Consider the following 26,463-nt stretch of genomic DNA (forward strand, 5'->3'; position numbering starts at 1 on the left):
TGACGGGACGGAGGACGGGAGTACTTCCTTGGTTCGTGCTAGAGGTGGCAATTGAGTAATTTGTTTTCGATGTCACAATTCATGATAGAAAGCTTAGTTAGGAATCTTTTAGACCAAACAATAGATTATGTATTTTAAGGGTCTATTGTTTTATTTTTGGTGTAGAGAGATATATAGAGAGTGAAAGAGGATGGAAATTCAGTACCAAGGTTGGCGTAGCGACATTCTGTTATGTGTTGGGAAACACATAACAGGTATGGTCCACAAGACAGTTGTAGCAAAAAGACAAAAACAACAGGAGAGAGAGAGAAAGCGACATTAGGAAGATATAGACCAATTAAATACAATTGTTTTTTTTTTTTTTTAATATATATATATCATTGTTCCGTTTTTATACCATCGTTCGTTTACTTATGTCAATTAAATACCATACATGTACGATGTTTATTTCATTTTGGCACCATTATTTCATTTTTTTTTATCCATAATCAATATTAAAATATATCAAAAAAAAAAAAAAAATTAGGCCACAAAAGTTTAATATATATACAAAATTGTCATATTATGTATTGCCTTTTGCATAACGGTTATGCAAAAATACTTCTTCATTCAATACCATGGATATCAATTATGTATCCCCCTTTAGTTTTAACCAACTTTTCGACATCAACATATTTATGAGATTTATTTCAAGGGTGATGATAAAGGTCGCAAGTTGCGATGACATTTAGTTGTCGCAATCTTACGTGTCGCTGTTTAATTGGTACATATAGGCGCCACGTAGGCTATGCATCATTAGAATATTTTTACTATCAATGCATTATTTTTACTATGAAATTATGTAAATAAGGTAGTCGATATAAAGAAGGAAACAAATTAGAATATTAAGATTTTTTTACCTTTTTTTGAAAAATGTATAATAGTTATATAAGTTAAATATTTTAGTTTCCAATTTAAATCATGACACACAAGTATGCCATATCATCATTGTGACACGGCTTAAAGGTCGCATGTTGCGACCTTTATCATTTTCGTTATTTCAATTACCAAAAGTTAGTTTCCGGCATAGTCGATATATTGGCTTAGTTTGTTAGCACAATATGACAATATAAGCTTGTTATAAAAAAAAAATGGCAATATAAGCTAGTTGATACTCCGTATGACCGTATTTTATCTTTGTCACATATCGTTAGAAGGTTGTTTTGGACTTCTTTTTATAAGCAAGGGAGGTATATTAAGTGAGAAACTTCTAGTAAAATTGAGCAATTGTACTGTAAATGGTTAAATGTATGGTCTAAACCGCCTTATTTTGACATTCAATTATACAACTGAATTTTAGATGTTTATAAACTCCACAAAATTTTAGTGGTTAAACTTTGAACTTGAGTTGTCAACTTAAACCAATACTTTTTATATACAATAGGTTGTAACTTGTGCATAGTATTAAGAAGACTATTGTGTTATCCACGTGCTTGCATCATTCAAGCATATGGATAAACAAACGATCTTGGTTATTTCACTTGATTTAACATGCTAAGCATGGTGTTTTGACTTTGAAAATCGAACCTAACCTCATTACCCCCAACCATATAAAAAGCTAAATCCCTAAGTTTAGATGGATGTTGAGTTTTAAATGACCATATTTAATAATTTCATCTTTCAAGATAACATTATCCTATCAATTTAATTTACTTTGACGACGTCACAGATCTGCCCTAACAAAATCGATCCATGTTTTCCAAATCTAGTTGGTACAACTTCACCAAATATAGTAATGTTGAGGAAAATATATTGAAAGTAGTACAAAAGTTCATTTGTAGCTCCTCAGACATGATTGACATTAGTATACAAGCAACCTTAATTATTTCAACATACATTTCTATTTAACCCTACTATCACCACTCTCTACATTTCTATATTAACATGTTTAAAATACAACAAAAAGGAGTATATATTTAGCAAGCTAATTGATTTTTGAAGTTGGAAATTTCCTCAAAAATGGGAAGTCTTTTAGGTCTTAACGGGCCCCATTTAGACTCAAGATCCTCAAGCCCATGAACAAACTCATCCTCCAAATCAAGGCACACAATGTTAGACAACAAAGAAGGCGGTTGCCGTGACTCCAAGTCCAACAACAATTCCTCGGCCCGATTCCTAGACCGGATATCCTCCGAGCCCGGTAGCTTGGCCTCCACTACCTCCTCAAGCACCGAACGCGCTTCTTCATATCGGGCTTGTTTAATAAGACAAAAGCCCAAGTTACAGGCCTTATTTGCATCAGGGTCAATCATTTGGGCCTTTCTATACACCACTTCTGCAGCCATGTAGTTTGTCTTCTGCATGTAGGCCCAGCCCAAATTTCCCTGTGGTCCAAAACGAGTGTGGGGAAAGTGGTAAACACATTGCTACAAAATACACAAAAAAGTTTGCTATGCCTTGTCCGAGTAGCTAGTAGTAAAGATGGCTGTGGACCGGGCCGGCCCGAAGCCCGACCCAACCCGGTACGGAAAAAGCACGGCACGAGCACGAAAAAAGCACGGCCCGGCACGGGCACGAAGTCGTGGGCCAGGCCTGGGCCTTACTTTTTTGGAAAAAGCACGACAAGGCACGGCACGACTCGACCCGGCACGACAAAGCACGTTAAATTTAGTCAAATTAGCCTTAGGCACGCGGGTCGGCCCGGCACGGCACGAAAGCACGTGGGCTTGGGCCGGGCCTGGGCCTTATTTTTAACTTTTCGGCCCGGCACGGCACGAAACAACGTGGGCCTGACGTGGGCCCGGCACGTTTAGGCCCACGGCCCGTGGGATCGGCACGAAGCACGGCCCGGCCCGGCCCACAGCCATCTTTAGCTAGTAGTGTTAAAAGTACTAATTCTGACCTACAGCGTACTCCGTATTATTTAAGGACGGAGGAAATATTTTATTCTGAAATGCAAAATGCGACCATATAATTTGAAAGTTCATAAGCATTGACATTATTATGTTTGTTAACAAAATTGTGCCTCAACAAACGTAAAAAGTCAAAGGATATATCTGACGGGGTATACAATCTTATTAAAGAATGTTTAAGTTTGTTCTAGTTACGTAGAAGGGTAGAACAAACTATAAAGGTCTAAATAAGACACTCGAATGGTCGTTGTTGTGGTACATTATACTAATTAATTAATACGGAGTACTCAAGTTGGTAGTCATACTTGTATCAGGCTAATAACGTATCTAGTTGGGACAATTCAATAAGTTGTACGTGCTTAGTAATTTGATTAGTACTTAGGAAGTACAGAATATTAACTACGGATTTTTCATGAAATACCCCCGAATTATGGCGTAATTCACCAAATGCCCCTCGACTTTCAGAAATTCACCAAATGCCCCTCACAAATGACTTAATACCCAAAATACCCTTACTAATGACGCGCCGTTAGTCCTCTGTTAGCCTAATTTTTAAATTCACCAAATACCCCTATTTTATTACTTATTTCATATAATACCCCTATTCTGAAACTTAATTCACCAAATACACATAACTTAAAATTACCCATTTTGATGCTCAGCGGCTAGTTTTATGTTTGAAAATTAGCCGTTGCTTATTGTTTGCTTATAAAAACCCCTTTTCTGACTATTTATTGTAGTTTTTCTATTGTTTTGTTAATTTCATATCATTTTTGTCATGAGTTTTCTTTCAAAATCATCATCCACACCCATGAATCCACATATGTAAGAGTCCCAAACAATTTCTAATATTATGGGAGGAAATTTCCATCCGAGGCTCCGATACAACACTCAGTAAGTTTCAATTATGATCCAATAAGTTCAGGCCTCATCCAGTAAAGACAATGCACTTTAGCTGAGCAAAAGGCCAAAAAACCCCATTTTCAAAGGGATCTTATGTAAGTGAAGCTGAAGTAATTCAATCTAAAGCTAACACCTTAATTTTCTTATTGTCCGAATGGTAAAGAAACTAAGAAATCAAGTTCAATAACACATACATTTTTATCACAACCTCGATTTCAACTTGGATTCATGATGTGAAAATCTTGAGTTTGGAGGCAAATCTTTGTGCCAAGATTCATGTTTTTTCACTGGTTCATGAGCTTTGGAACATACCTTAGTTTCATTTTTTTTCTTGTTCCCTCAAATCCAAAAATAGACATTTGTCCATAAATCTGACCATGTCAATAGGACCTAGCTCAAAAGAAAAGTGGGAAAACCTTTATGCCTCGACTGTAAGGTTGAGAGAAAGTTAGGAGATTGAAGAAAGATGTTTAGAGGCAGTAGAGACAGGAGACAAAAGGGAGTTAACGTTAAATATGTGGCATGAAAGCAATAGAAGCCAAGGTAGCTGGAACATATGCGTTAGAATAAAATTAATAAGAGCTTTATTTTTAATCTGTTTGCATATGTTAAAGATATTTCCCATATTGAAAAAGGAATACCTTCCGATTGCGTGGTAAATATAATTAATTGGTCACATAAAGAATAAGGTACAAAAGAAGTAGCTATTTTCTTGAAGAGTTGCGACGTTTTGAGGTGTTTTTAGGAGTGTTTTCTGTTTTAGTGTTGTACCGGAGCTTCAGATTGAGTGTTGTATCAGATATTCGGATGTCAAAGTTTCTCCCATGATAACAAAATTTATTTGGGACTCTTACATATGTGGACTCATTGGGTGTGGATGATGATTTTGAAAGAAAACTCATGACAAAAATGATATAAAATTAACAAAATAATAGGAAAACTACAATAAACAGTCAGAAAAAGAGTATTTATAAGCAAACAATAAGCAACGGCTAATTTTCAAACACAAAAACTAGCCGTTGAGCATCAAAATGAGTAATTTTAAGTTATTGGTATTTGGTGAATTAAGTTTCTGAATAAGGGTATTTGGTGAAATAAGTATTAAAATAGGGGTATTTGGTGAATTTGAAAATTAGGTTAACGGAGGACTAACGGCGCATCATTAGTAAGGGTATTTTGGGTATTAAGTCATTTGTGAGGGGCATTTGGTGAATTACTGAAAGTCGAGGGGCATTTGGTGAATTACGCCAAAATTCGGGGGTATTTCATGAAAAATCCGTATTAACTAATTCATTACTCAATAGAATTGTAATTAAACAAGGGTGTAAAAAGATACCAGTATTCTAGACGTTTCTTGTTTGATAGAAACTTGAAACTTCTTGCCGTGAGATCTAGCTGTCTTTGTTGGTTTCCCGTTGAAAGCTTCGCCATGATAAATCAGCCTTAGCTTACGTCTTAGTAGATCAATTTGCTCATCAACTTTCCCACATTTCTGCTCAAAACGTACACCAACCAAATAAAATGCAAGGTCTTGTTATAAACTAAACTTTGAATTATGAAAACGAAAATACAGAAACTAGATTAAGACGAGTTAATAAGATCTTGTTATAAACTAATGAAAACATTAAGACGACTTGGTCCAATAAATCAAGCCACAACTTATTCAATATATCAAGCACATGTGTATATTTAAAGATATGCAAAACATCATATTTCTTCCATTTGGGAGTTTACAACAATAAAGTGACAACAGTAAAGTGAAGACTATTTATCTAACGGGTCTTAGCAAACAAACTTTGAACATTTCAAACAAAGAAAAACTCATTCAAAACGTACTTGTCTTTTCAACGACATTGTGTGTGTGTGTGTGTTAATCGTGTATCTTTGTGTGTTTAATCGCTTTGTTTGAATAAAAGCAATGGCGGAATTTAGAAATGTCATTAAGCAAGTTCTTGATCAACAAACAAAACTATTACATGAACTAATAATGTTGTATTGAAGCATACTCTTTAATTAGCTTGTTGTTTAGAATGAAATTCATCATCATAAAATAGAAGAATTTAGAATACCTTATACAAATCGATGAGGACGTTGTCGAGTGATTCTTGAGCATTCCTAGAACAAAGGCCTCTAAAAGACATAATAGCTTCAATAGCCTCTTCAGTTCTATCAAGTTGCTTCATAACAACTGCCATATCTTTCAGTGCACTATCCACTCTATCCCCTGCATTTATAGCCTTCCAAAATAGTACTATTGCTGCTTCTGGATCCTTTTGCACCAGCTGATCCATTTCCACACCCCCCCCCCCCCCAAATATACAAAACACTAATTAATCTATTGTTTTTCCTGACTTTTGACTCAAATAAATTAACTTATCATGCAACATTTAGAATCACATACCAAGTAGTTATTTATTTTAATAGGAAAGAAAATCAGGCGGACAACCTGAATCATCATTTCGGATGGCATATTTACAATTACATGCTTATAAAGTAAGCTATATACGGAGTATATATTAGTTTAAAATATATTAGTATGGGATTTTGAATCAAAATTTATATCAGATTTTAGATTAATATAAAAGAATGACTAACTAATTGGTGTCACCTATCTATTCCTCATTTGTCTTTAAATACCCATAAATTAATTACAAATAAGAGTTCATAAATCATACGGAGTAATAGCTTAGGTATGAATAATTTGGTCCTTAGGAAATTACAAGATTAAATGCATTGATAAAAACGAGATTTCATTCCAAATTGTCGATACCACTCTCCAAAATTTTACCAACTAAGTTAATCGGTGTAAATCTACCGCTAAAGTTTGCCATCTAATTTAATTGTCTACCACTAAGGAGTAAGGATCGGAGGATACAAAAAATAATTCTAATGATGATTTTTGAATTAAAACTTAGGTAACTAAATCTATGCTACATCACATTGCACAAAATCGTTAAGTTTACACTATTTACAAAGTACAAACCGTACGATAAAAATCAAAACTATTTTTTTAGTCATGGCCGGACAATACAACCAATTGTATGACAAAGATGCATTTCACAGGGAGAAAGTTTTGATAGTACAAATGTACAATGCATTTCTTCATGAATCACAATTTTTACTCCATAAATGTTATCCAATATTCATTTATTTTATTTAATTTAAGAAAAAGTAAAAAGAAAAAAGAAAAATAAAGGAAGTAAAAAAAATTACCTGGGCATGTTTGGCACGAACATAAGGGCCATCACCAGAAGGAACTTTGTAAACAGCATGAAGTGATTCTTTCTCTCCTGGACTTCTGTTAATCCTTTTTTCCATTCTTAATAATAATAATAATTAATATTAATAAGGATAATTATTTATGATTTGTTTTTTTATAATAAGTTGGTGAAGTAGTTTGACTGTAAACTGGATTAGGAAGTGTTTGGTTTACAGAATTGGGGGATGTGGGAAGTTGAAACTCGCAAAAAACAGGAGAAGAAGAAAGGGATATGGAGTGATTTAGAGGAGAGAGAAAATGGTGTTAAGAGGGGAAGAAATTGTCGACACTTTATAAATGCCAAAGGTTAAGTTGAACCTGGACGCTTTTTGCTACATTATTCAAGTTTAGTGATTTTAGTAAGCCAGTACTAGTTGATTTATAGGAGGCTTTTTAATTTGGTTTCCTTTTGGGGCTTTTTAAAAGCCTATAAAATAAAAATAAATAAAATATGATGAATGAAGTGAGTCAACTCCTCCTAAAGTAGGTTTGCTGCGTCGTGCATCCGCAGTTGTCTTTCATTTATTCGGCCCTTTTCTTTCGTTTCCCACATCCCTCATTCCTTCCTAGTCCTAGGATAGACATAAACTTGGACAATTGGCCGTACAGTGCACCCGAGTGTAGAAACTTACTCTTTTTGTCATTTTTTATTTTAAAAAATTGAATTTTTGTCCATATTAATTAATCGTTAAATCGTGTGCATTAATAAAATGTTAAGATTAAAAAGGATGGAGCAAGTAACATCTAAAATTCGCCATTCAAGCGCTGTTGTATGGTCATTACGCAAATCTAGATTAGGGAACACGTGACATCATGATATGATGCAAATGAACACAAATGAGAGAGAGCGAATTCGAACATGTGACCTGAGGAGATGAGGAACGTGACTCTAACACATCTTGTTAGATATTGTGAAACTCCGTGAGTTAGAGTGTATTGTTATGTATCTAATTATGACTAGAAGTCTAATTACATTAAAATATCCCAAGAGATTAAATCGTAGTAGATTTCTATCTCTATCACATCTATTATTCACTTTTTTTTATCACACAATCATGCTTTGTCTGACCCACATGCCGAATATATTAAGTTGCAATTTGTTACCTTAGTTGCCAATATGTGACTAGCAAAAAACTTGTTTTTATTATACACAGACAATCAGTTTTAATTGTTAGGTGAAGATCTCATTCGTAGATTATTTTAGTTATTTGTTTGAAATAATAAATTATTGTTATGTCTTTAGTTTTATTTGAACATGTATTTGATTTACTAGGTTAATTTACCTTAGAATTAAACAAAGATATGGTTGTTAACTAATCAAATTCTCATACTCCGTAGGTGGATTTGTATTAAAACTTACTCCCACCGTCCTTTAAACATTTTGTTTAATTGACTTTTCGCAATCTCGAGACTCAAGAACACATCTTTAAAACGATTTAGATACAAGGATAATCTTTTGAATTGACACTCTACTGATAATTAGATACAAGGAGGAAGATTGAACGTAACAAACCAAACTAGTAAAAGTGAAATAGAAAAATGCGATGGTAGTGACCACTGACCAGTGAGTTATACAAATGTACCATGTATCATGTATGTGAAACTGCTAAATGATATGGAATTATGGAGTAATATTGTCGATTCCATGATTCTAGCATAAAATGGCCAAATGTTATAAAGAAATTGTCACACAATTTTTTAATAAAAGTCACCACAAAAGAATTGCTCGTCGGTTAAGTCTAAAATGACATCCGCTTGGCATGCAAATGCGATCCATGCATGTGTAGCTTCTGCTTGATCTGTTGCAGCTTACATAATAACTACTGAATCTGGACACGATTATACAACAGATTGTTCGACCTTCCAAAAAATGTATTTATATACTCCGTAGAAAATGGTTGCAAAATCTAGACTGAAGGCAGTCCACATTCATCAAGCTTAAATAACTCTGTATAAATCCATAACATTTAGTCCCACCCAAGATTAGATAAGGACAGAACTATCGGTTATGACTTATGGATCCATGATAATCCAGTAGGACAAAATATACACAGGCCAGACAATAATTTCAGACTTCAAAAATAGAAATAACCGAAAAATAAGGTTGAAGAAAATGAAAGACGAGAACCTGGACAAAAAAATTGCATTTTCTATTACACTACAGATTGAGGTTTGATTGATTACAGAGATGATGATACCTGCTTTAGGCTAAAAGATTAAAAAAACAGCATATAGAAAACCAAGCCTTCTTCTAATAGTCATTTTTATCATAGCGTTGCAAAAAGATCGACAAAACCTTATGCCATTACCCACCACAACACTTAACCCATTACTATCAATGCATCAAAGGCAACTTCTTTTTTTTTGTTTTCATTCTTCTTTTCGTTCTGAAAAAAGTAAAGCGCAGCACATGCAAGCCAAAGCGAGTATTTCAGAAAAAAGATCAGGAAATTAGGGAGGGAACCCTTTTAAGCCTGATCAACATTTGTATCACCTTGAGAGCGGCCTCCCATTCGACCACGACCACGACCACGACTACGGCCCCTGCCTCTACCATAACCTCGCCCCCCACCTCGACCACCTCGATACCCATCATCTCTATCACCATAATACCCACCATCTCGATCTCCGTGATATCCACTGTTCCGGTTTCCTTGGTACCCACCTTCTTGGTTTCCTTGATATCCACTGTTTCGGTTTCCTTGGTATCCACCTTCTTGGTTTCCTTGATACCCACCGTCTCGCCTTCCTTGATACCCACTGTCCTGTCTTCCTTGATACCCACTGTCCTGTCTTACTTGATAATCACCTCCCTGCCTTCCTTGATAACCACCGCCCCGCCTTCCTTGATACCCACCACCCCGCCCTCCTTGATACCCACCGCCCCGGGCTCCTTGATACCCACCATCCCGAGCTCCTTGATATCCACCATCCCGGGCTCCTTGATAGCCATTGTCTCCTCTCACTTGATAACCGTTGTCTTGGCTTACTTGATAGTCACCTTCTGCCACAAAAGTTGACAAAACCATTGAGAATAGTCAACATCCTATATGCATAAATAAGCAGAAATTCCCCTTACCAAGTCAATTTCAAAAATCTTTTATCAATTAACTAGCAGTTCCATTTGCGCCTGTTATGTAGTTACAAGCATACAAGATAATCACATTGCTTAAATACCTTTGCTCCATTTACATTTTACAAATTTTTGCAGGAAATACACATATTAGATGGGAAATTTCCTACACAACAGTTGGTCAGTTGCACCACATCAGCATTACAACCCTCTCACAATCACCAAACAATAATGGGATTTGATGGATTTAAAAGTGGAAATGGTTAAAAAGTAATTGGTAGCATGACAACTGCTGCACTGGATATTTTGGGATGCCAAAATGGTAAGCTGATTCACAGTAAAGAAACAAGTTATACTAACCATAATGTCTCCCCCAGCCTCTACCTCGTCCACCTCCTCTGCCCCAGTTTGAGTAACCTCCATTATCTGCTTACAATCAATATTGAAATAAAAAATAATTAACAAACTGTGACAGAGTCATGGCATCATGCTTAAAAGAACAGTACTGCTTTGGAGTCTATACCCTGATATGAACCATAGCCGCCCCTTCCCCAGTTCTGCCCTCGGCCTCGGCCTCTCCCTCTACCACGCCCGCGACCATATGATTCTAACCAAGAGAAGGCCAAGAATGTCAGATAAGAAGCGATTAACTGAAGAGTACTTGTATGTTGGGCGGAGTTCTTACCACCACGTTCTTGTCTAGGTTGAAGTTGCTGCTGCTGATAGTAATTCTGCTGTTTCGGTTGCTCATTCTGGGATGGAGCTTGATACCTTTCAAAACATATATACAAGCCATTAAGAATATAATTGATGCAAACCATGTCAGACAGGCACTACAATTTTTTTCACTGAAACATAGATTTAACGCGTTAGAAAAGCACTAAATTCAATAACATCACCACAGCTCAATAAAAAACTCACACATACAATGCTGGTTTATCTACCCAAAAAAACTCACTGATTCTGTTAAACTCCTACATTGACCACAGGAGATGAAAATTTAATTCGAAAAACTAGCACCCTAGTTCTGGCCGAAATGGGTTGAGCTGCATACAAGTAAATACAGAGTCTGTATAGCAAGTTGTGAACTTACGCTACATCTAAATTGATCAGAATAGTTAAAATCTAATTGTAAAACCATGCACTTGGCTCTGGAGAAGGGGATATAAGTTGCATACAATTCAATGATAAACAACACAAGAAAACCACACGACTATTTGACATTCCACTGTCCCTGGGATTCGCAATCAAACTGTCATCCCCAAACAGACAAAAGATCAGCTTTCAGAAATTGAACAATAACCAAGTACAGAAGAGGTATTATGGAATCAAACATCAATAACAAAATTTACAGGCAACAGAGAACAGTACCCTGGAGAGTTCTTGTTTAGCTCTTCAGTTGATAGAGTGATAGAGATCATTGATACTTGACGCATAGTTTCCATACTGCAGAATTCCAAAAGCAAAGGTAATTGTAGCACTTCATCATTAAACAATGACTTGTACATGATCTGCAGTAAAACTTACGGTTCTAGACCCTCTTCAATGGGTTCCCAGAAATCTGTGATACTGACGGAGCTGATGACAATGTCTTGGTGCAAGTTGGGGATTCTTTTCTGTAATAGAAAACAACTTAGTAAATCTATTCAAAACATATGATCACCTTCACAAGTCAAACTGTAGGTTAGAAGAAAACAACTAACCTTTATTATCTCTGAAATAGCCACAGTTTTGCTAATTGCCTGCCCCATTGCTTTTAAAACAATTTCTTTGGCATTCTTCTCCTACAGAGTTTTTAAAGGGATTAATATGATTTGAGCACAGGACCGATTATCATACAATTTCTTATCAACACTCATATGAACTCAACAAGAACAACGCATAAATAAGGTGAACATTCATATCACAAATGTAGAAGACCAATAGACCGGGACAACTACAGAAGAGCGTCAAGGAAGAGCAACAAAAAACAGTAGTCTACATGTATAACAATGATACCAAGGGAAATAAGGAATCATCAATTGCAGCAATTCCAATCAAACAAAAAGTGCTCTCTCCAGCATAATGAGATAAAAGGTTGATACTGTTTATGCGATAGAGGGTTGTTCGAATCAAATGCAATTGCACTAAATCAACCACATTCAAAGAACCATGCACGTTTCTGAAATAACTGAACCATACTTTATTCATATATATTCCTCAAAGTTCCATTTTTTAAGAAAAAGACGATAAAGGAACAAATGAGTAAAAGTACCAAGGATTCTCAGCAGCTCCACCAACAATAGTTCCTTGATGAAAAAATCCACTCAACCATCAACTCAGATTTACAATAATGCAAACTATTTGCCTGAAACACGCAGTTGGAATCGTGATTTATGATAGTCACAAATCATGTAACCCTGGAATTGTGCCCCAAATCAACCAAGTGAAAACATATATCCAAGTCATCTTTCCTAATATTAATCAGAGTCATATTGACCCAATGACCCAATATGTTATCAACTTTCATACGTAAGTCCCTGATCTTAGTTTGAGAGTGCACTAACTGCCTAGAGGTAGCCATAATGGTCCTGTAGTTCCTACCCTAAAACAAATTCTTACCACAACAAAGACAAAAGGTCCTTGTTTGAACCCTCTTTTGTTAATTAAAAGTCCAGATGTGTCTGTAATGGCCATTGTTCTGGAGGAGCGTCCTCCATGACTGTTGTTTAAGTGTAAATTCTTGATCAGTTAGATCACTTTATTTTATGTATTCCTAGCTTTGCATCAAAAAAAAGAAAAGACAAAAGGTCCTTAGAACATCATCTCGTATACGAACCTAAACTATAAATATGATTCGAAATAAAATTCCCAAAAACGCTCCTAAACAATGAACCAAAATTAAGAGACAACCTAAAGACAATATTAGGCCCTGTTTATCACATAAATGGAAGTGAACATGCAAATCTGTAGATTTGGAATATCAGCAAATAGAACACTGCCGATATGCAAGCTGCGAGTCTTCACCCAACAGTAAGTTAAACGAACAACTATTAACGCAACAGAGTGACAAAAGCCCTAACTCCTAAGGGACTTTACCATTCTAGAACAGACCGAGAAGGAAACTATGAGCATATCTTTGAAATTTGGCACATTATAGCTTGACGCTCTCCATCAGAATCTACTTCAAGACGATACATTTCTATCTTTCAACAAGTGACAGGATACACATTACACCAATATAACCTCCAACCAACAAATAGCCAAATGCATGATCAACACTACACCCCATTCTCACTAATATAACTTTTCATAGACAAATTCCTATCACTAGCGTGAGTTACTCATAATCTTCATTCTACGAAGCGCAGCTATGTGGCTCTCCAACCTAATGACAGCATTGAGGCATCAAACCGAGACAGAAATCATACTAATAAAACATCTGAAACCACATTATTCATAAGAATCTCTCGACATTTTATTATCAGTTCATATCCACCTCACTCTCACTCTCAAAGAAAAATTCTTAACAACCGAGCAGTGGCACGCGCTCGTCCTACACATAATGACGCATCAACTCAGTTAATTGAGATTGAGAGCAACTGGAAGTCGCTGGATTCTCATTACATTTACATGAATCCATTTCAATCATCATCCCAAAAATGCATCAACAAAAACAAATATTTACACAATTAATCAATACAAAATTACAAAAATCCCAGCATTGTCCTCCGATCAGCGAGTATTATCCATCATTTCAAATTTACAACCAGATAAACGCTTGAAAATTGTCGAATAACAGCAAATAATCGGTGAAAAAGCCACAAAAAAACAGCAATGGAAAACTGAATCGACGAAGACGAAACAGAAAAATGAATGTCGGACCTGAAGAAGAGTGGTGGCATAGCTGATGTAATTGCGAATAAGACCTTGAGTAGTGATGCGAATTTCATTCTCGTTAATCGGGATTTCAGGCTTAGGCTTCTCAACTCTGGTGTATTTGTCCATGGTTGATGACGATTGAGGAAAGAGGATTTGGCAAAGAGAGAGCGATTGAGAAGAGAGAGAAAGATGAACCCTAAAACCCTGAAAATAATAACCCTAAAAAGAGGCTAAAACCTTCAATCTGAAGCCCAAATGGTCAGATTTTTTTTTTTTTTTTTTCTCTTAATTATCGCGATTTCACGAAAACGGAAAGGGAATTTATGAAGTACAACGTGGTACAGATTACAAAAGAGAAAGTCGTGGTTACGTGGATGATTGAACAGCGTAGATTGATTAAGTGATGCATGGCCCATGATTTAGTTCAATGTTTTCGTTGAAGTTTTTTGTTTTTTTTTCCGAAGTTAATAGATTATGTTACTGGTTGGAGTTGGGCCGAAACTATAGGTTTCATATGGACTTGGGCTTGCCAAGCACTCGTATTTCATAGTCTAAACTCTTAAAGATTATGGGACGCAAATTTTTGGCTGTATCCGGGTACAGTCAGAGTTGGTTGTACCCCCATCCAAAACGACGTCGTTTTATGATGTTTAAGATGAACATTACTCCGTAATATACTGGTATGAAAATTAACATTTACTATTTCGCAAATGAACATTTATTTATTTATTTGGAAATGAACATTTACTATTTCGGAAATGAACATTTATTTATTTATTTGTAAATGAACATTTATCTACTCATTCGAATATGAAAGTTTATCTAATTATTTGACAATCCTCATTTATTCAACCAATTTAGAAATGCATTTATCTACTGATTGTAAAATGAGTATTTACTAATTTTTAAATGAACTTAGTTATTGCATTACGATGTTATTACTTTGCACATATGTTTACATCATCTCGAAATAAAATCCTTATAGAACACCGTTAGATTTTGAATTTTTCCGATTGTTGGTTCTACACATTGATGCTTCTGAGCTTGTTCATCTTAGTCATTAACTCAGGAAGATTGGCATTATTTCATTTCTGAACAATTAGGCATTACCTTTATTTGTAGTAGTGATTAAGATTAAGGTGTAGAAACTTTGTGTTATGGTTCATAAGTTATCTGTTTTGCACCTTCTCTACATTGATCAAAAAAAATTATAATGGTCTAAAGTCAGGATCAGTCGGCAAACCAAACAACTTCTAAGAGAAGAGACTTGCAGATTATCTACATTTTTCTTGTGAACAACCAACTCTATTATTCTATAGGATGAAAGACTACAAAAGGAAATGGCCGCAATTGAAAATATTGATAATTCCTTCAAATTCTTCCGGTGTCAATCTGGTATTGTTTACATAAATGGATTTAATAGAACAATAACGAACAAAGAATACAAAAGGTATGAACAAATAAAATAAAAAATATGAACATGCAATTTCATTATGAACATTAACCAGATGATTATTATGAACAAAAGATAAACAAGGAACAAACAATATAAAAAAGAACATAAAATTCCAGAAGAAAGAACAAACCATACAACAATTATGAACAATTTTATGATGAATTTAAATAAACAACATGAAAGAACAAACAGTACAACAAGAAAGAACAAACAATCAAAAAGAAAGAATAAAAAATACTAGCACTTGTAAAAACATAAAAGATCAATGAAGAGTTTAATTTCATTATGAACATTAACCATATGATTATTATAAACAAACAAATAAACAAGAAAAAACAAACAATATAAAAAATAACATAGAATTCAAGAAAAAAGAACCAACAATACAACAATAAGTTTGATGAATGAATTTAAAAAACAACATGAAAGAACAAACAGTACAACAAGAAATAACAAACAATACAAAAAGAAAGAATAAACAATACTAGCGTTTGTAAAAACATAAAAGATTAATGAAGAGTTTAATTTCATTATGAACATTAACCATATGATTATTATAAACAAACAAATAAACAAGAAAGAACAAACAATATAAAAAAGAACATAAAATTACAGAAGAAAGAACAAAAAATACAACAATTATGAAAAATTGATGATAAATTTAAAAAACAACATGAAAAAACAAACAGTACAACAAGAAAGAACAAACAGTACAAAAAGAAAGAACAAACAGTACAACAAGAAAGAACAAACAGTACAACAAGAAAGAACAAACAGTCGACAAGAAAGAACAAACAATATAGGTGCGTCGTTTTTTGGGGGTACAAGCAGAGCTGGCTGTACCCGGGTACAGCAGTTAGGGGTTAATTATGGGAAACTAGAATTAAGCCGATGCACATGTTAATAGTAAAAGAGGAAATGAATAATTTGTTACTTTTATTATGGGGTAAAACCGTGCATATTAGCTAGCGTTCTACCAAAATTTATTTCTTACTCATGCGGCAATTAATCTTTTTTGGAGTTTTACTCAGTAGTTGTTCACTTGTTCATTATCGATTATGTTCAATACATCGATATATTAAAATTGAAAGATCTATACCTAGTATTTAAAAAAACACCATAGATTATTTGAAGCCATGTGTCATCTCATTATTAGAAGTCATGTGGCATCTCTCCTTTCATCCATCATTTTGTTTTTGTTTTTTTTTTCTTCTAATTTTTCTTTATTGTTTCTATGATTTACAACTTCTAATGCCTCTTCCACTTCATTTTCCTTATTCAACATCAAGTTATTAATAGTCTAATATACTCATTAGTCTCTTCCACTCTACCCCTTTAACATCCAATATTCATTCAACATATAATTTTTATATTTTTTCAACCTTCAAATTACACCTCTATTTAATTCATATATTACCAAAAATCACAAGTATTCACTAATTAAAACTTCAAAAGACATATGAAAAACCACTATACAACTGCCCGTTCTATGAACGGGCTCAAAAGCTAGTTACACATAATAAACCTATTTTACTCAGTAGTTGTTCACTTGTTCAATATCGACTACGTCGCTTAAACCAACATAATTGGTCGACATTTAATACAATTAAGACTTCCTCTGCAGAACTATATATACTTACACCAATCATATAGGAACTCGAGACCTCTTTCTTCCTCCAAATTTTGGGTTTTTTTTTGCAGCCAGAGCCTCCACCATCCCTATATGAAATCAAACATAATCAAAATCATACAAAATTGCTTGCTAAAACACTACACACAGACACACAGTTAACAGTTGAAAACCTTAAACTTGAAACTTTTGAAAAGCTATAGAATCATATATCAACTACATCCCTAAATATCATGTTGATCAACCAGAACTTAAACTGGCTAACCTCATATCATATCTCAAATATTACGTACATCCCTAATTATTACGATGCCAGCCAGTGTTTAAGCTGGTTAATCTAATATCTGTTAGCCTATCCGATTCATTTTATTTTTAGAACATTTATAAATATTGTTCTTAAAATATACATATTAGTGATATAGCAAAATGATTTCATAGTCCCACCATTAAGATTGGGGACTCCTTTCAGCCCTCTAACCTTTATTATGGTTCATTGTTGTGAATCATGCAGTGAAAGCAATGCTATCAATAGAAGGAGAGTGGGTATAAGCTAAAAAAGTGAAATTTTTTGTTCTTTTTTATTCATAGAGGAAGAATGGCTTCAAAAGAAAACAAACCTTATCTGTCACATATAATAATGTTCCTGGATTCATGTTGTTTATTCATCTTAGAATACAACATAATGTAATACCTGGAAGCTTAGTAACTAAAGTTCGAGCTTTCTCTGCACATTTGATCAAAATCCCCAACTGAAGCCTTCAAAAGCCACACATCAATTAGTTAATTTTATCACTATAAATTACCATGTCAACGTAAAAATTTTCCGATCCTCATCACACAAACATAAGCTAATTTACATCAACTCAAATAATACAACTACAATAAGGCAAGGCCGTCTTAAACAATTTGGAGGCCCTGTGCTCTATATAATGCACCTTTGACAAATTTTTAAAATTCATAAAATATGCTACTTTCTAAAGTCAAAGTATGCTTCCGTTATCTAAGAAATTATACATTTACCACAAGTACATCCACCATAAAATGCATTAATCACAAATTTACTAAAGTTGGGGAAAAAAAGGGTACATTAAATAATCTAAGAAATCTTGTACGTGTATATATGTGTACACATTTTCAGATTTTCTACATGCATCAATGTTGTTTTTTACTTCACAAAACATAAATAATGAAGCACAAAAGATTAAAAAAAAAATCAGGTTTTGGGAATCAAACCCTGTACCTTTTCAGATTTGAAACAAAGGATATACATTTTCCTTTCAAATGACCAACTGAGCTATAGTTTATTTATGACTATACTAGACGCTGAATGTTTTATATATAGAGTTGCAGTTTCAGTTCAGATTTGGGGGCCCCAAATAAATCGGAGGCCCTGTGATGTTGGGCTGGATGCACAGAACAATAGCCGGCCATGCAATAGGGGAAGTAAGGCAGTAAACGTTAGGGGAAGGGGGTGGGATTTGGGGTTGTTAGGTAGATTCATGAGCGTAAATAAATCTTTAAACTATGAAATTAGCTTACAATTATATAAAAATGTTACAGTATTTATCTTTTAGTGATGTAGCAACAGACTACTTAGAGATCTTCTAAGCCTGTATTTATCTTTAAAAAAGATCACTCATAGTTGAAACTGGTAATGTAGTTTTTCCAAGATTATATTCGTTACGTTGTATCTCATGTCAAACCTGTATGATTTAGAACTATGGCACGGTTTAGTGGCCAACTAATCACGAGTCTTGATGTGTCGATCGAGTTTTTCAAATGACTCTGGCTACACCTTTAAGCTAAATTTTAATTAGTTATTTTATCTAGCTTGTTTAGTTGTGTCTATCTTATTCTTAGATAGTGATGGACGTTGTTGCCCTCTCCCAACAAATACTAGTATACGGCATATCATAGCTTACAACCCGACAGACAAAGTGTTGTGTTTTTTCCCTTATTGAATTGCTGACCCAATGTTATCTTTACAACTTTACTAGCGTACAAGTATAATCACTCACTACAAATGGTAAAGTTGATTAAAACTTAAAAGTATTAGCGACTTGAAACATAATTCTAATTCGACTGCAAAACCCTTCTTTGACCTGCATGAATTGAGTAAAGGCGAATACTTCCATCCAACATCTCAATCATTCATCTTTACTACGGAGTAATTAATTTGATTGGTGTAAGAAAATTAGAAATGATAGGTTTTCCGTCTAAAATGAAGTCAACCACTTTATTTCATATCTAAATATTATATTAATATCAACCAATAGAATGAAGTGACAGTTCCAACTTTTAGACTCCAAATTGTGTGACAGAAGATTTAGACTCCAAATAAATTAAATGATTTTAAAAACTCATGACGATACTTTCCAGCCTCATTCAAGCTTTGACCGAACTTGTTCGATCATAATTGTATTGCCACTACAAAATTATGGTTTATTAGAGACGGAATTTGAGACGGAAACTATAAGCATCTCAAACTTGAGACGGATTACTAAAATTTCGTCTCTAAATTAAAATTGAGATGGGATTGTATATAGAGTTTCAAAATTTTCGTCTCAAATTTGTAATGGACTTGCCAAAATTCCGTCTCAAATTTTTTGAGACGCCCCATTTCGGTCTCAAATCCGTCTCTAATCATCATTTTGAGACGAATTTGGACTATTTAGAGACGAAATATAAAATGATTTTTTTTGTAGTGTGCCTTGTTGTGTAATAATAAGGTGATTTGAAATCGACATGATATGAATATTTCATTAAGTTCAACTTTAATGCGTTTCTAGGACTAATATACAAAGTATATTAGTACTATTCGTAACATGTGAATTCTCATTTGCTTAACATTATGTCCAGAGCTATAATTTTTTTGTGTGTATGGAGCGAGAGCCATAAATGATAAATGATGTAGACTGGCATTTAATCTCGTTCAGGTTTTGATTACCATGCACCTTTCTACATTTTAATCAACCAAGTTAGTTGTGATCATAAGAGAGAAGAAGTTGTACGTGTTAGGCCATAAAAGATGTAAGTTGTGTGCATTAAAGCCCTCTCCATTAATCTTTGGGGTGAAATTTTGTCTTCAATATATAGACAATTGAAAATGTACATCACCCATCTACCAAAACTTAACAAAAATTAGTACGAACGAAAAATAAATACATTTTAATCACGTAATAACCGCGTATTTAAGCTAATGGATGTTCTCTTTATCCGCTCTTCATAGCTCTAGCACCACAACTGTCCAAGGAAAAAAAGAGCACATGTTAGCGTAATCTTCTTGTTTTACCCTGATTTTATTGATTTTGGATCCTCTAGAGTTCTAAAATAACTCTATAAAATAACTCTACAAGATAGAGTTTGAACATATCAACCATTAAATGAAAATCAATGGTTAATATATTATCTTTCCAAAATTCCCCCTATTTTTTCTCATCAATATGAGCCATTGGTTTTAAAATGCATGGTTTAGATACAATTCTACCGTGTAGAGTTTTATTAAAACTCTAGAGGATCCGGACTCGATTGTATTCCCCCTATTTTTTCTCATCAATATGAACCATTGGTTTTAAAATGCATAGTTTAGATACAATTCTACCTTGTAGAGTTTTATTAAAACTCTAGAGGATTCGGACTCGATTGTATTAGGATGATATAAAACAAATGAGTTAAGAATCAAACTTTTAACCTTTTAATTAGTTGTCGTTTTTCACTTTTAAAAATTTACGTATCCCACAAAGCAAATTCATATAAAAGAATATCCGACATGTTCATATTCGCAGGATCAAGTATTAGTTAAATAAAAATAAAGACAAAAAAAAGTAAAAAATTATGTTGGTCAGACTCTTATTTACGTATCGTGTTCGACAAGGGATCGGAGGATCCAACACTCATCTAACACTCTACATATACTCCGTAATAAATATAATATAAGACCACTGCATATTTAGATGTCATGTAGTGTCAAAGGATCGGAGGTTCGGACACCAAACACCGCCCGTTGACCAAGTGTCAGAAGTAACACATGTAAAAAAAACCAACTAGTTTTACCATAACATTGATCAATTGATCAGAACCGTCTGACAAAAAGACATATGTACTCTTAAACGTTGTCAATTTATTTCAGATTTCAGATATAGGTTTACTGTATTCTTAGTTTTGACAATTGAGGTTAATAGAGCTTACATTCATCATCTGTTGTGATCCAACTCCCATTCCTACGAGAACATTCATCATACTTGATTGAAGGAGGAGCTGAAGCTGCAGAGCATGTTGTCGAACAACTCTCTACTTCCCATCTTAAGCTTATCTTTGGAGATTCATTTGTTGTTTCATCTTCAAAACCTGTTGTTGACTTCACTGTTGCTGATTTATTCCTGAAGTGCATCATCTTTAAAATCCATAAAAATGAAGAGGAATTAGGCACAACTCGATATAGTGTAACTTGAACTGATAACGTGACAACTAAATCTAGACAGTGTCAGTATGGTACCTTTCTTCCAAATTTGCCTCCTTTTTCAGATTTAGCAGCAGCAGCCCATCTCAAGAGTTCCTTCATCCTTGAAAGTGTCTTGTTTTTATTACTTTCACCTTTGTTTGATCTGTCTTTCTTCTGATCTGACAGTCTGCATTCCTGCTGATCATCTGCATTGCTTGTTGTTGTTGTTGAATCAGTAATTGGCAAGACCTTATTTCCAACATGAGCATTTAAATCTGCCTTATGACTGTTTTTCCCTAGACCGCGAATTAGATCTTCCTTTATCATCTTCATTGAAATAATATAATGCTGTTGTAGTTGTGGCCGGCTGCTTACTCTTTTCTGATCAAGTGTCCTAGACAAAAATGGGCTACCTTGAACAGCCAATGAAGAACCTGTTTATTGTGATAATTAGAAGCCTAATTATTGTGTTAGCAGTAATTACAATCGTGTCACAAAAGAAAAAAAAGGATATTTAATTTTGATGGGATGATAAAAATACTACAAAGCTCACCTGCATGGCTATGATATGAATGTGCCTTTTATACTCCTAAACTTGTGAAATAATTAATCAAATGATTAATTTTTTTTATATTTCTTTTGGGGGTCAACTGGACAGCAGAAAGGAGATCTATCTGTGCTGTCCTAGTAGCAAAAGATTCGTGTTGGAAATCTTGGAAGAAGAAGACAATTGAAGAGAGAGTAGAAATTGGAAAATCTAAGGGAAATTGTTGAGTAAAGGAGACAACTAGGCAGTGAGTGAGGGATGGTTGGCCTTGTGATTTTGCATATGTTGCGGAAGGGAGGTAAGTATCGAGTTTGTATTTATATGGGCGAAGTCGTACATTACTCCCTCCGTTTCAAAATTAGATTAAGTCATTATCAGAACAACGTTATAGGTTCTAAATGGATCGATGTGGCCTTGATGGCATTCTTTTGTGCCATACATATACATGAAGACTTAACTAAATATTTTGGGTAATCACCATTGTGATACAAATGGGCTGGGGCCATTTTGTTAGGTATGTTGAGTTGTGGACTAAATTTGATTAGTGAGTTATCATTCAATTAAGCTAAGGGATCCAATGAAATTGGTTAGAGAAATGTGGCATATATGTGAATGTGTGGCTGTTTATCCATGAACTGATCAATCGGAGCATTTAGTACGCAATTCTACTCCATATCTCTAGCTTTGTAGGATTAGTTCTATGCTTGCTTCTACAAGTTTCTATAGTCTTCTACATAATTCAGGTTATTGCCAATGTCCGTAAAGATCATTTTACAAATTAGAAAACGGCTGATAACTAAGTTACCAAACAACTAATTCTACCAATTAGTCAAACTATGAAACCACGGTTAGTCAAACCATCTAATAACTACTCCGTAATTGTCAAACAAGATCGTAGACCACAAAGAACGATACACAGAAATTTCTCCCTCACATACCTCTTCAAAGATATAAAATTCATCAAAATCAATTGCAAATTATTGATGGTTGAGCATGTTAGAAAAAAAGAGGTTGTTGGATCTCAAATGGATCATAGCTACACACGTATAGGTCACATGGGAGTGAAAAAAAATACATCAACTACTAATCACAATCACATTTTTATTATTATTATTATTATTATTATTATTATTATTATTATTATTATTATTAGTTTAGATATACTTTCTCTCTAATACTTTGACCCTACATAAGAGCTTAGGGCTACCCTCTTTACCTATAAAACTTACATTTAAATGGGATTTGATCACGGGTCTTTTATATCACCCCTTAATACTTTACCAACTATACTAGTTGACATGTACTTAGACCTATTCTTTTATTCTTTGTTTCGGTTTCATTGAATTCAGTTCAGCCAAATTAAACTTAGAAGAACAAGAGCATCGTAAACACAAACTACGGCCTAGGGAGTATAATCAATGAAAATAAGTTATACTTAAATAAAAATAATTTAAATTCAATAATGATTAGACGAAAGGGATGTATGATGTATGAGGTTGAGTAAAAATCCTAGTCAAAAAATTGTAAGGACACACATGTGGGTGATGTGTCTCTATTCTTCATCAATTGATTTATGTGTGATCTAGAAAGACAGAGAACTGAGGGAATATAGGAAGATGTCCCCCCATTTTAGGGAAACCTGGAGGAACTAACATGATTTTCACTGCACTAACAAACAAACAGATGCAGTTCCAACTAATTGGTCTTCATGTTATATGCTCGAACAATATGGTGGGAATGTTAAATTTTTTTTAATGCTTCTTTATTTTTCTTAAAACCAGAGTCTTGATTCCAAAGTTTTTAATGAAAAGAGTTTATGTTTTCCTATCTAATCGAGAATTGATGTCAAATATATTTCTCTACAAGTATGTGAGATCAAGACATTAAGATTTGATCGAGGACCTTCAAGTCTTCAACGTACAACATTAAAATACAACTAATATTGTTTCTTTCACTCGTGCTCAAAAGGTACAAGCATATGGATAAATAAAAAAGCTTGGTTGTAGCATGAAAAAAAAAAGTATAATCGAATGTACGTAGAAATATTATTTCAGGGTTATGATACTCCATATTCGACTTGTATGTGATTGAAGTCTATAAAAAGTTACGATGGATGTTGTGTATCTAGCTTGTGTTATAAATAAAAATGTATGCTCGTTCAAGTCAAAATAAGGCCATATTCAATCGACTTTTAAAATACGGAGTAGATACGTAGTAGTATTATTATGGTTGGTATTTAGTCAGACTAAATTAATAAATAACTTACTCACCTAAAAATTAGTAAAACTGAGTATGGTATTTGCGAATAAGTGGATTTGTAGCACGTATACTTGTTTCAAATTTCAATAGTCAAAGTTGGCAAAGTAATAATGAAAAGTGTAGTTGCGGCCTAGCTTGTTTAAATGTAATCTTTGTAGTATAAATTTTATAAAGATGACAAGAACGTGTTATAAATTATTCTAATACTGACTTTGAAATTCAAGACCCATTTGAGCCAAGCCTACCAACAAATAGACCCACTCCCACTCCCACTGGATAAGGGAAAAGCAATCGTGACTGACGTCATCCTCTGAGGAATCATCCCAATCCTTCCCGTTCATCCACACCACTTCCCATATGGTAACAAGTGAGGAAGAGTTTGAGTCAGCAGAGTCGCAACTGTCAGAATCAGAGGGGAAACTAGGGGAGATGGGGTGTTTTTCCTGGGGAAGGTGTGTAAAGGAGACCAAGTGTGTCAGGACTCAGGATGAAGAAAGGGAAAGCAAAGGTGATCAAGGAGAAAAGAGCTAGGGTGGCTAGATTAAGTCAGGGAAACAAAGGAGAGAGCAGTTCGTGGGAAGCGAGCTTGAGAAAGAAAGGCGCAAAGTACAGAATTTTTTTTATGGTCTTGACTCTTGAGATAGAAGACATGCTAGCAGATTTTATGTTCTCAGGCGAGAGTGATGACGAGGAGGTCAATATGAAGCTACTATCGTAGAATTGTAGGAGAATGAAATCATCTAACCGCTCTACAATTCCCTTTCTAGTTTCTAAGATGGTTAGTTAGTAACTTAGTACTAGTAGTATTGATGTAATATTCTTAATGGAGACTAAATGTAGTGTCTCTAGTCTACAACCTTGTTTTCATAATATGGGATTCATTGGGTGTACCGTGTACGGGGGTGGATACTGGATAGTGTAGGGACTAGGGAGTAGTGGGGGTCTCTTTATGGGTTGATCGCCTAGTAATAGTATTAGTGTTGTTGTTCTTTTCAAAGATGTCAACTATGTACTGTGTGATGTGACTAATGAATCGAATGGTTTGTACTATGTTTTGGTGATCAAGGGACATCTTTTTTCTATAAGTGTGTCATATTGTTCATATTTTATAGTGCTTTTATCCCCGTCCCTTAATACTTTTTTATCTCAAATAAGCTATTCGGAGCGATTTTTAGTACTAATGTGCTCCTTGTAGTGTGTTTGTAGTTTCAGGTTCATCATTGTAGGAATTACCATATTTTTATGCATTTCATACTCATTTGAATCAATACAAGAGATTATGTACTTTCGAGAGCACAAACGTTAAGTTGAAAGAGTTTTGAAGCAAAGCGAATAACGAAAGAAGTAGAAAAATGAGTATAGTCCATTGTTTTAATCATAACTCAAGTTATACAACTCCAAATGAAGTAATTCCAATTGGGTTGGATTCTAGACTTCAATATCTTTCCAACAAGTGGTCACTCGCCTAATTCCGACGAATAACGAAGGAGATATGGCGTTTTGAAGATAGAGGATCGTGCAGCTTCAACACGCGCCCGATCGGGCGGACTTCGCCCGATCCGGATCGGGCGGTCATTCTGGGCGCTGTTCTGGGCATTTTGTAACCGCCCGATCGGGCGGACTTTCGCCCGATCAACCTTGTTTGTCGAGCAGAATGCCCGATCGGGCAGCCTTTCGCCCGATCGGGCGACGCCAACCTCCTGCACTTATGCGCGTGTTTATTTCCGATTTTTGGCTTGTATTTTGGGCAAACTATAGATACTAGCCCCTTATATTTTTAGAGACATCTTATTTTGTAGTATGAGACCCTTAGTTTATTTTCTCTTAATCTAGTTTTCTCTCAAATTTGTTCCAAGCACTTATTTTTAGTTTCAATCAAAGCTCCAATTTTTAGTTCATCTTTTTGTTCTACATTTAGGTATTGCTTTCTATTTTGCTTTATTAATTACTTTTGATCATGTTTTCCATTATGTTGATTACTTTGTTATTTGTTATTATGCTTGAGTAATTTATTTTCTAGGGTTTGGGGATCCTTGAATAACATGAAGGGATATTGAATAATTGTGATTGTTGGCATTGTAATTAATTCCTATTGATTGGTTTATTTCACTATACAATTAGATTTGCGCAGGTTTAATTGTGG

At 34.5% G+C, this 26,463-nt stretch overlaps 3 protein-coding genes across 6 annotated transcripts; all 3 read right to left on the reverse strand.

Moving 5' to 3' along the window:
- Positions 1-1,767: 1,767 nt before the first annotated feature.
- On the reverse strand, positions 1,768-7,395 carry LOC110788785 (protein SULFUR DEFICIENCY-INDUCED 1). Its single transcript, XM_021993425.2, has 4 exons — positions 7,008-7,395; positions 5,864-6,076; positions 5,131-5,286; positions 1,768-2,363 (listed from the first exon to the last, which is right to left on the reverse strand). Exons 1-4 carry the CDS (start codon positions 7,110-7,112, stop codon positions 1,956-1,958), a joined length of 882 nt encoding a protein of 293 aa, XP_021849117.1. The 5' UTR covers positions 7,113-7,395; the 3' UTR covers positions 1,768-1,955.
- A 1,787-nt stretch (positions 7,396-9,182) lies between these two features.
- Positions 9,183-14,276, reverse strand: LOC110788783 (uncharacterized). Of its 2 annotated transcripts, none has more exons than XM_021993423.2 (8): positions 13,991-14,276; positions 11,830-11,910; positions 11,654-11,742; positions 11,498-11,572; positions 10,812-10,897; positions 10,650-10,733; positions 10,487-10,552; positions 9,183-10,057 (listed from the first exon to the last, which is right to left on the reverse strand). In XM_021993423.2, the coding sequence occupies exons 1-8, from the start codon at positions 14,111-14,113 to the stop codon at positions 9,522-9,524; spliced, it is 1,140 nt and encodes a 379-aa protein (XP_021849115.1). In that variant the 5' UTR covers positions 14,114-14,276; the 3' UTR covers positions 9,183-9,521. The 2 variants fall into 2 exon arrangements, with proteins under 2 accessions (XP_021849115.1, XP_021849116.1); XM_021993424.2 differs by having other exon boundaries at positions 9,183-10,054; positions 13,991-14,254.
- Positions 14,277-20,095: 5,819 nt separating this feature from the next.
- On the reverse strand, positions 20,096-22,403 carry LOC110788764 (uncharacterized). Of its 3 annotated transcripts, none has more exons than XM_056831481.1 (4): positions 22,068-22,403; positions 21,569-21,972; positions 21,262-21,466; positions 20,096-20,316 (listed from the first exon to the last, which is right to left on the reverse strand). In XM_056831481.1, exons 2-4 carry the CDS (start codon positions 21,845-21,847, stop codon positions 20,297-20,299), a joined length of 504 nt encoding a protein of 167 aa, XP_056687459.1. In that variant the 5' UTR covers positions 21,848-21,972; positions 22,068-22,403; the 3' UTR covers positions 20,096-20,296. The 3 variants fall into 3 exon arrangements, with proteins under 3 accessions (XP_056687459.1, XP_056687458.1, XP_021849098.1); XM_056831480.1 differs by having other exon boundaries at positions 21,569-21,948; positions 22,068-22,402; XM_021993406.2 differs by lacking the exon at positions 22,068-22,403 and having other exon boundaries at positions 21,569-22,061.
- Positions 22,404-26,463: the final 4,060 nt, after the last annotated feature.

This window comes from Spinacia oleracea, chromosome 6, assembly GCF_020520425.1.
Source record: "Spinacia oleracea cultivar Varoflay chromosome 6, BTI_SOV_V1, whole genome shotgun sequence".
In the NCBI taxonomy this organism is placed as follows: Eukaryota; Viridiplantae; Streptophyta; class Magnoliopsida; order Caryophyllales; family Amaranthaceae; genus Spinacia; species Spinacia oleracea.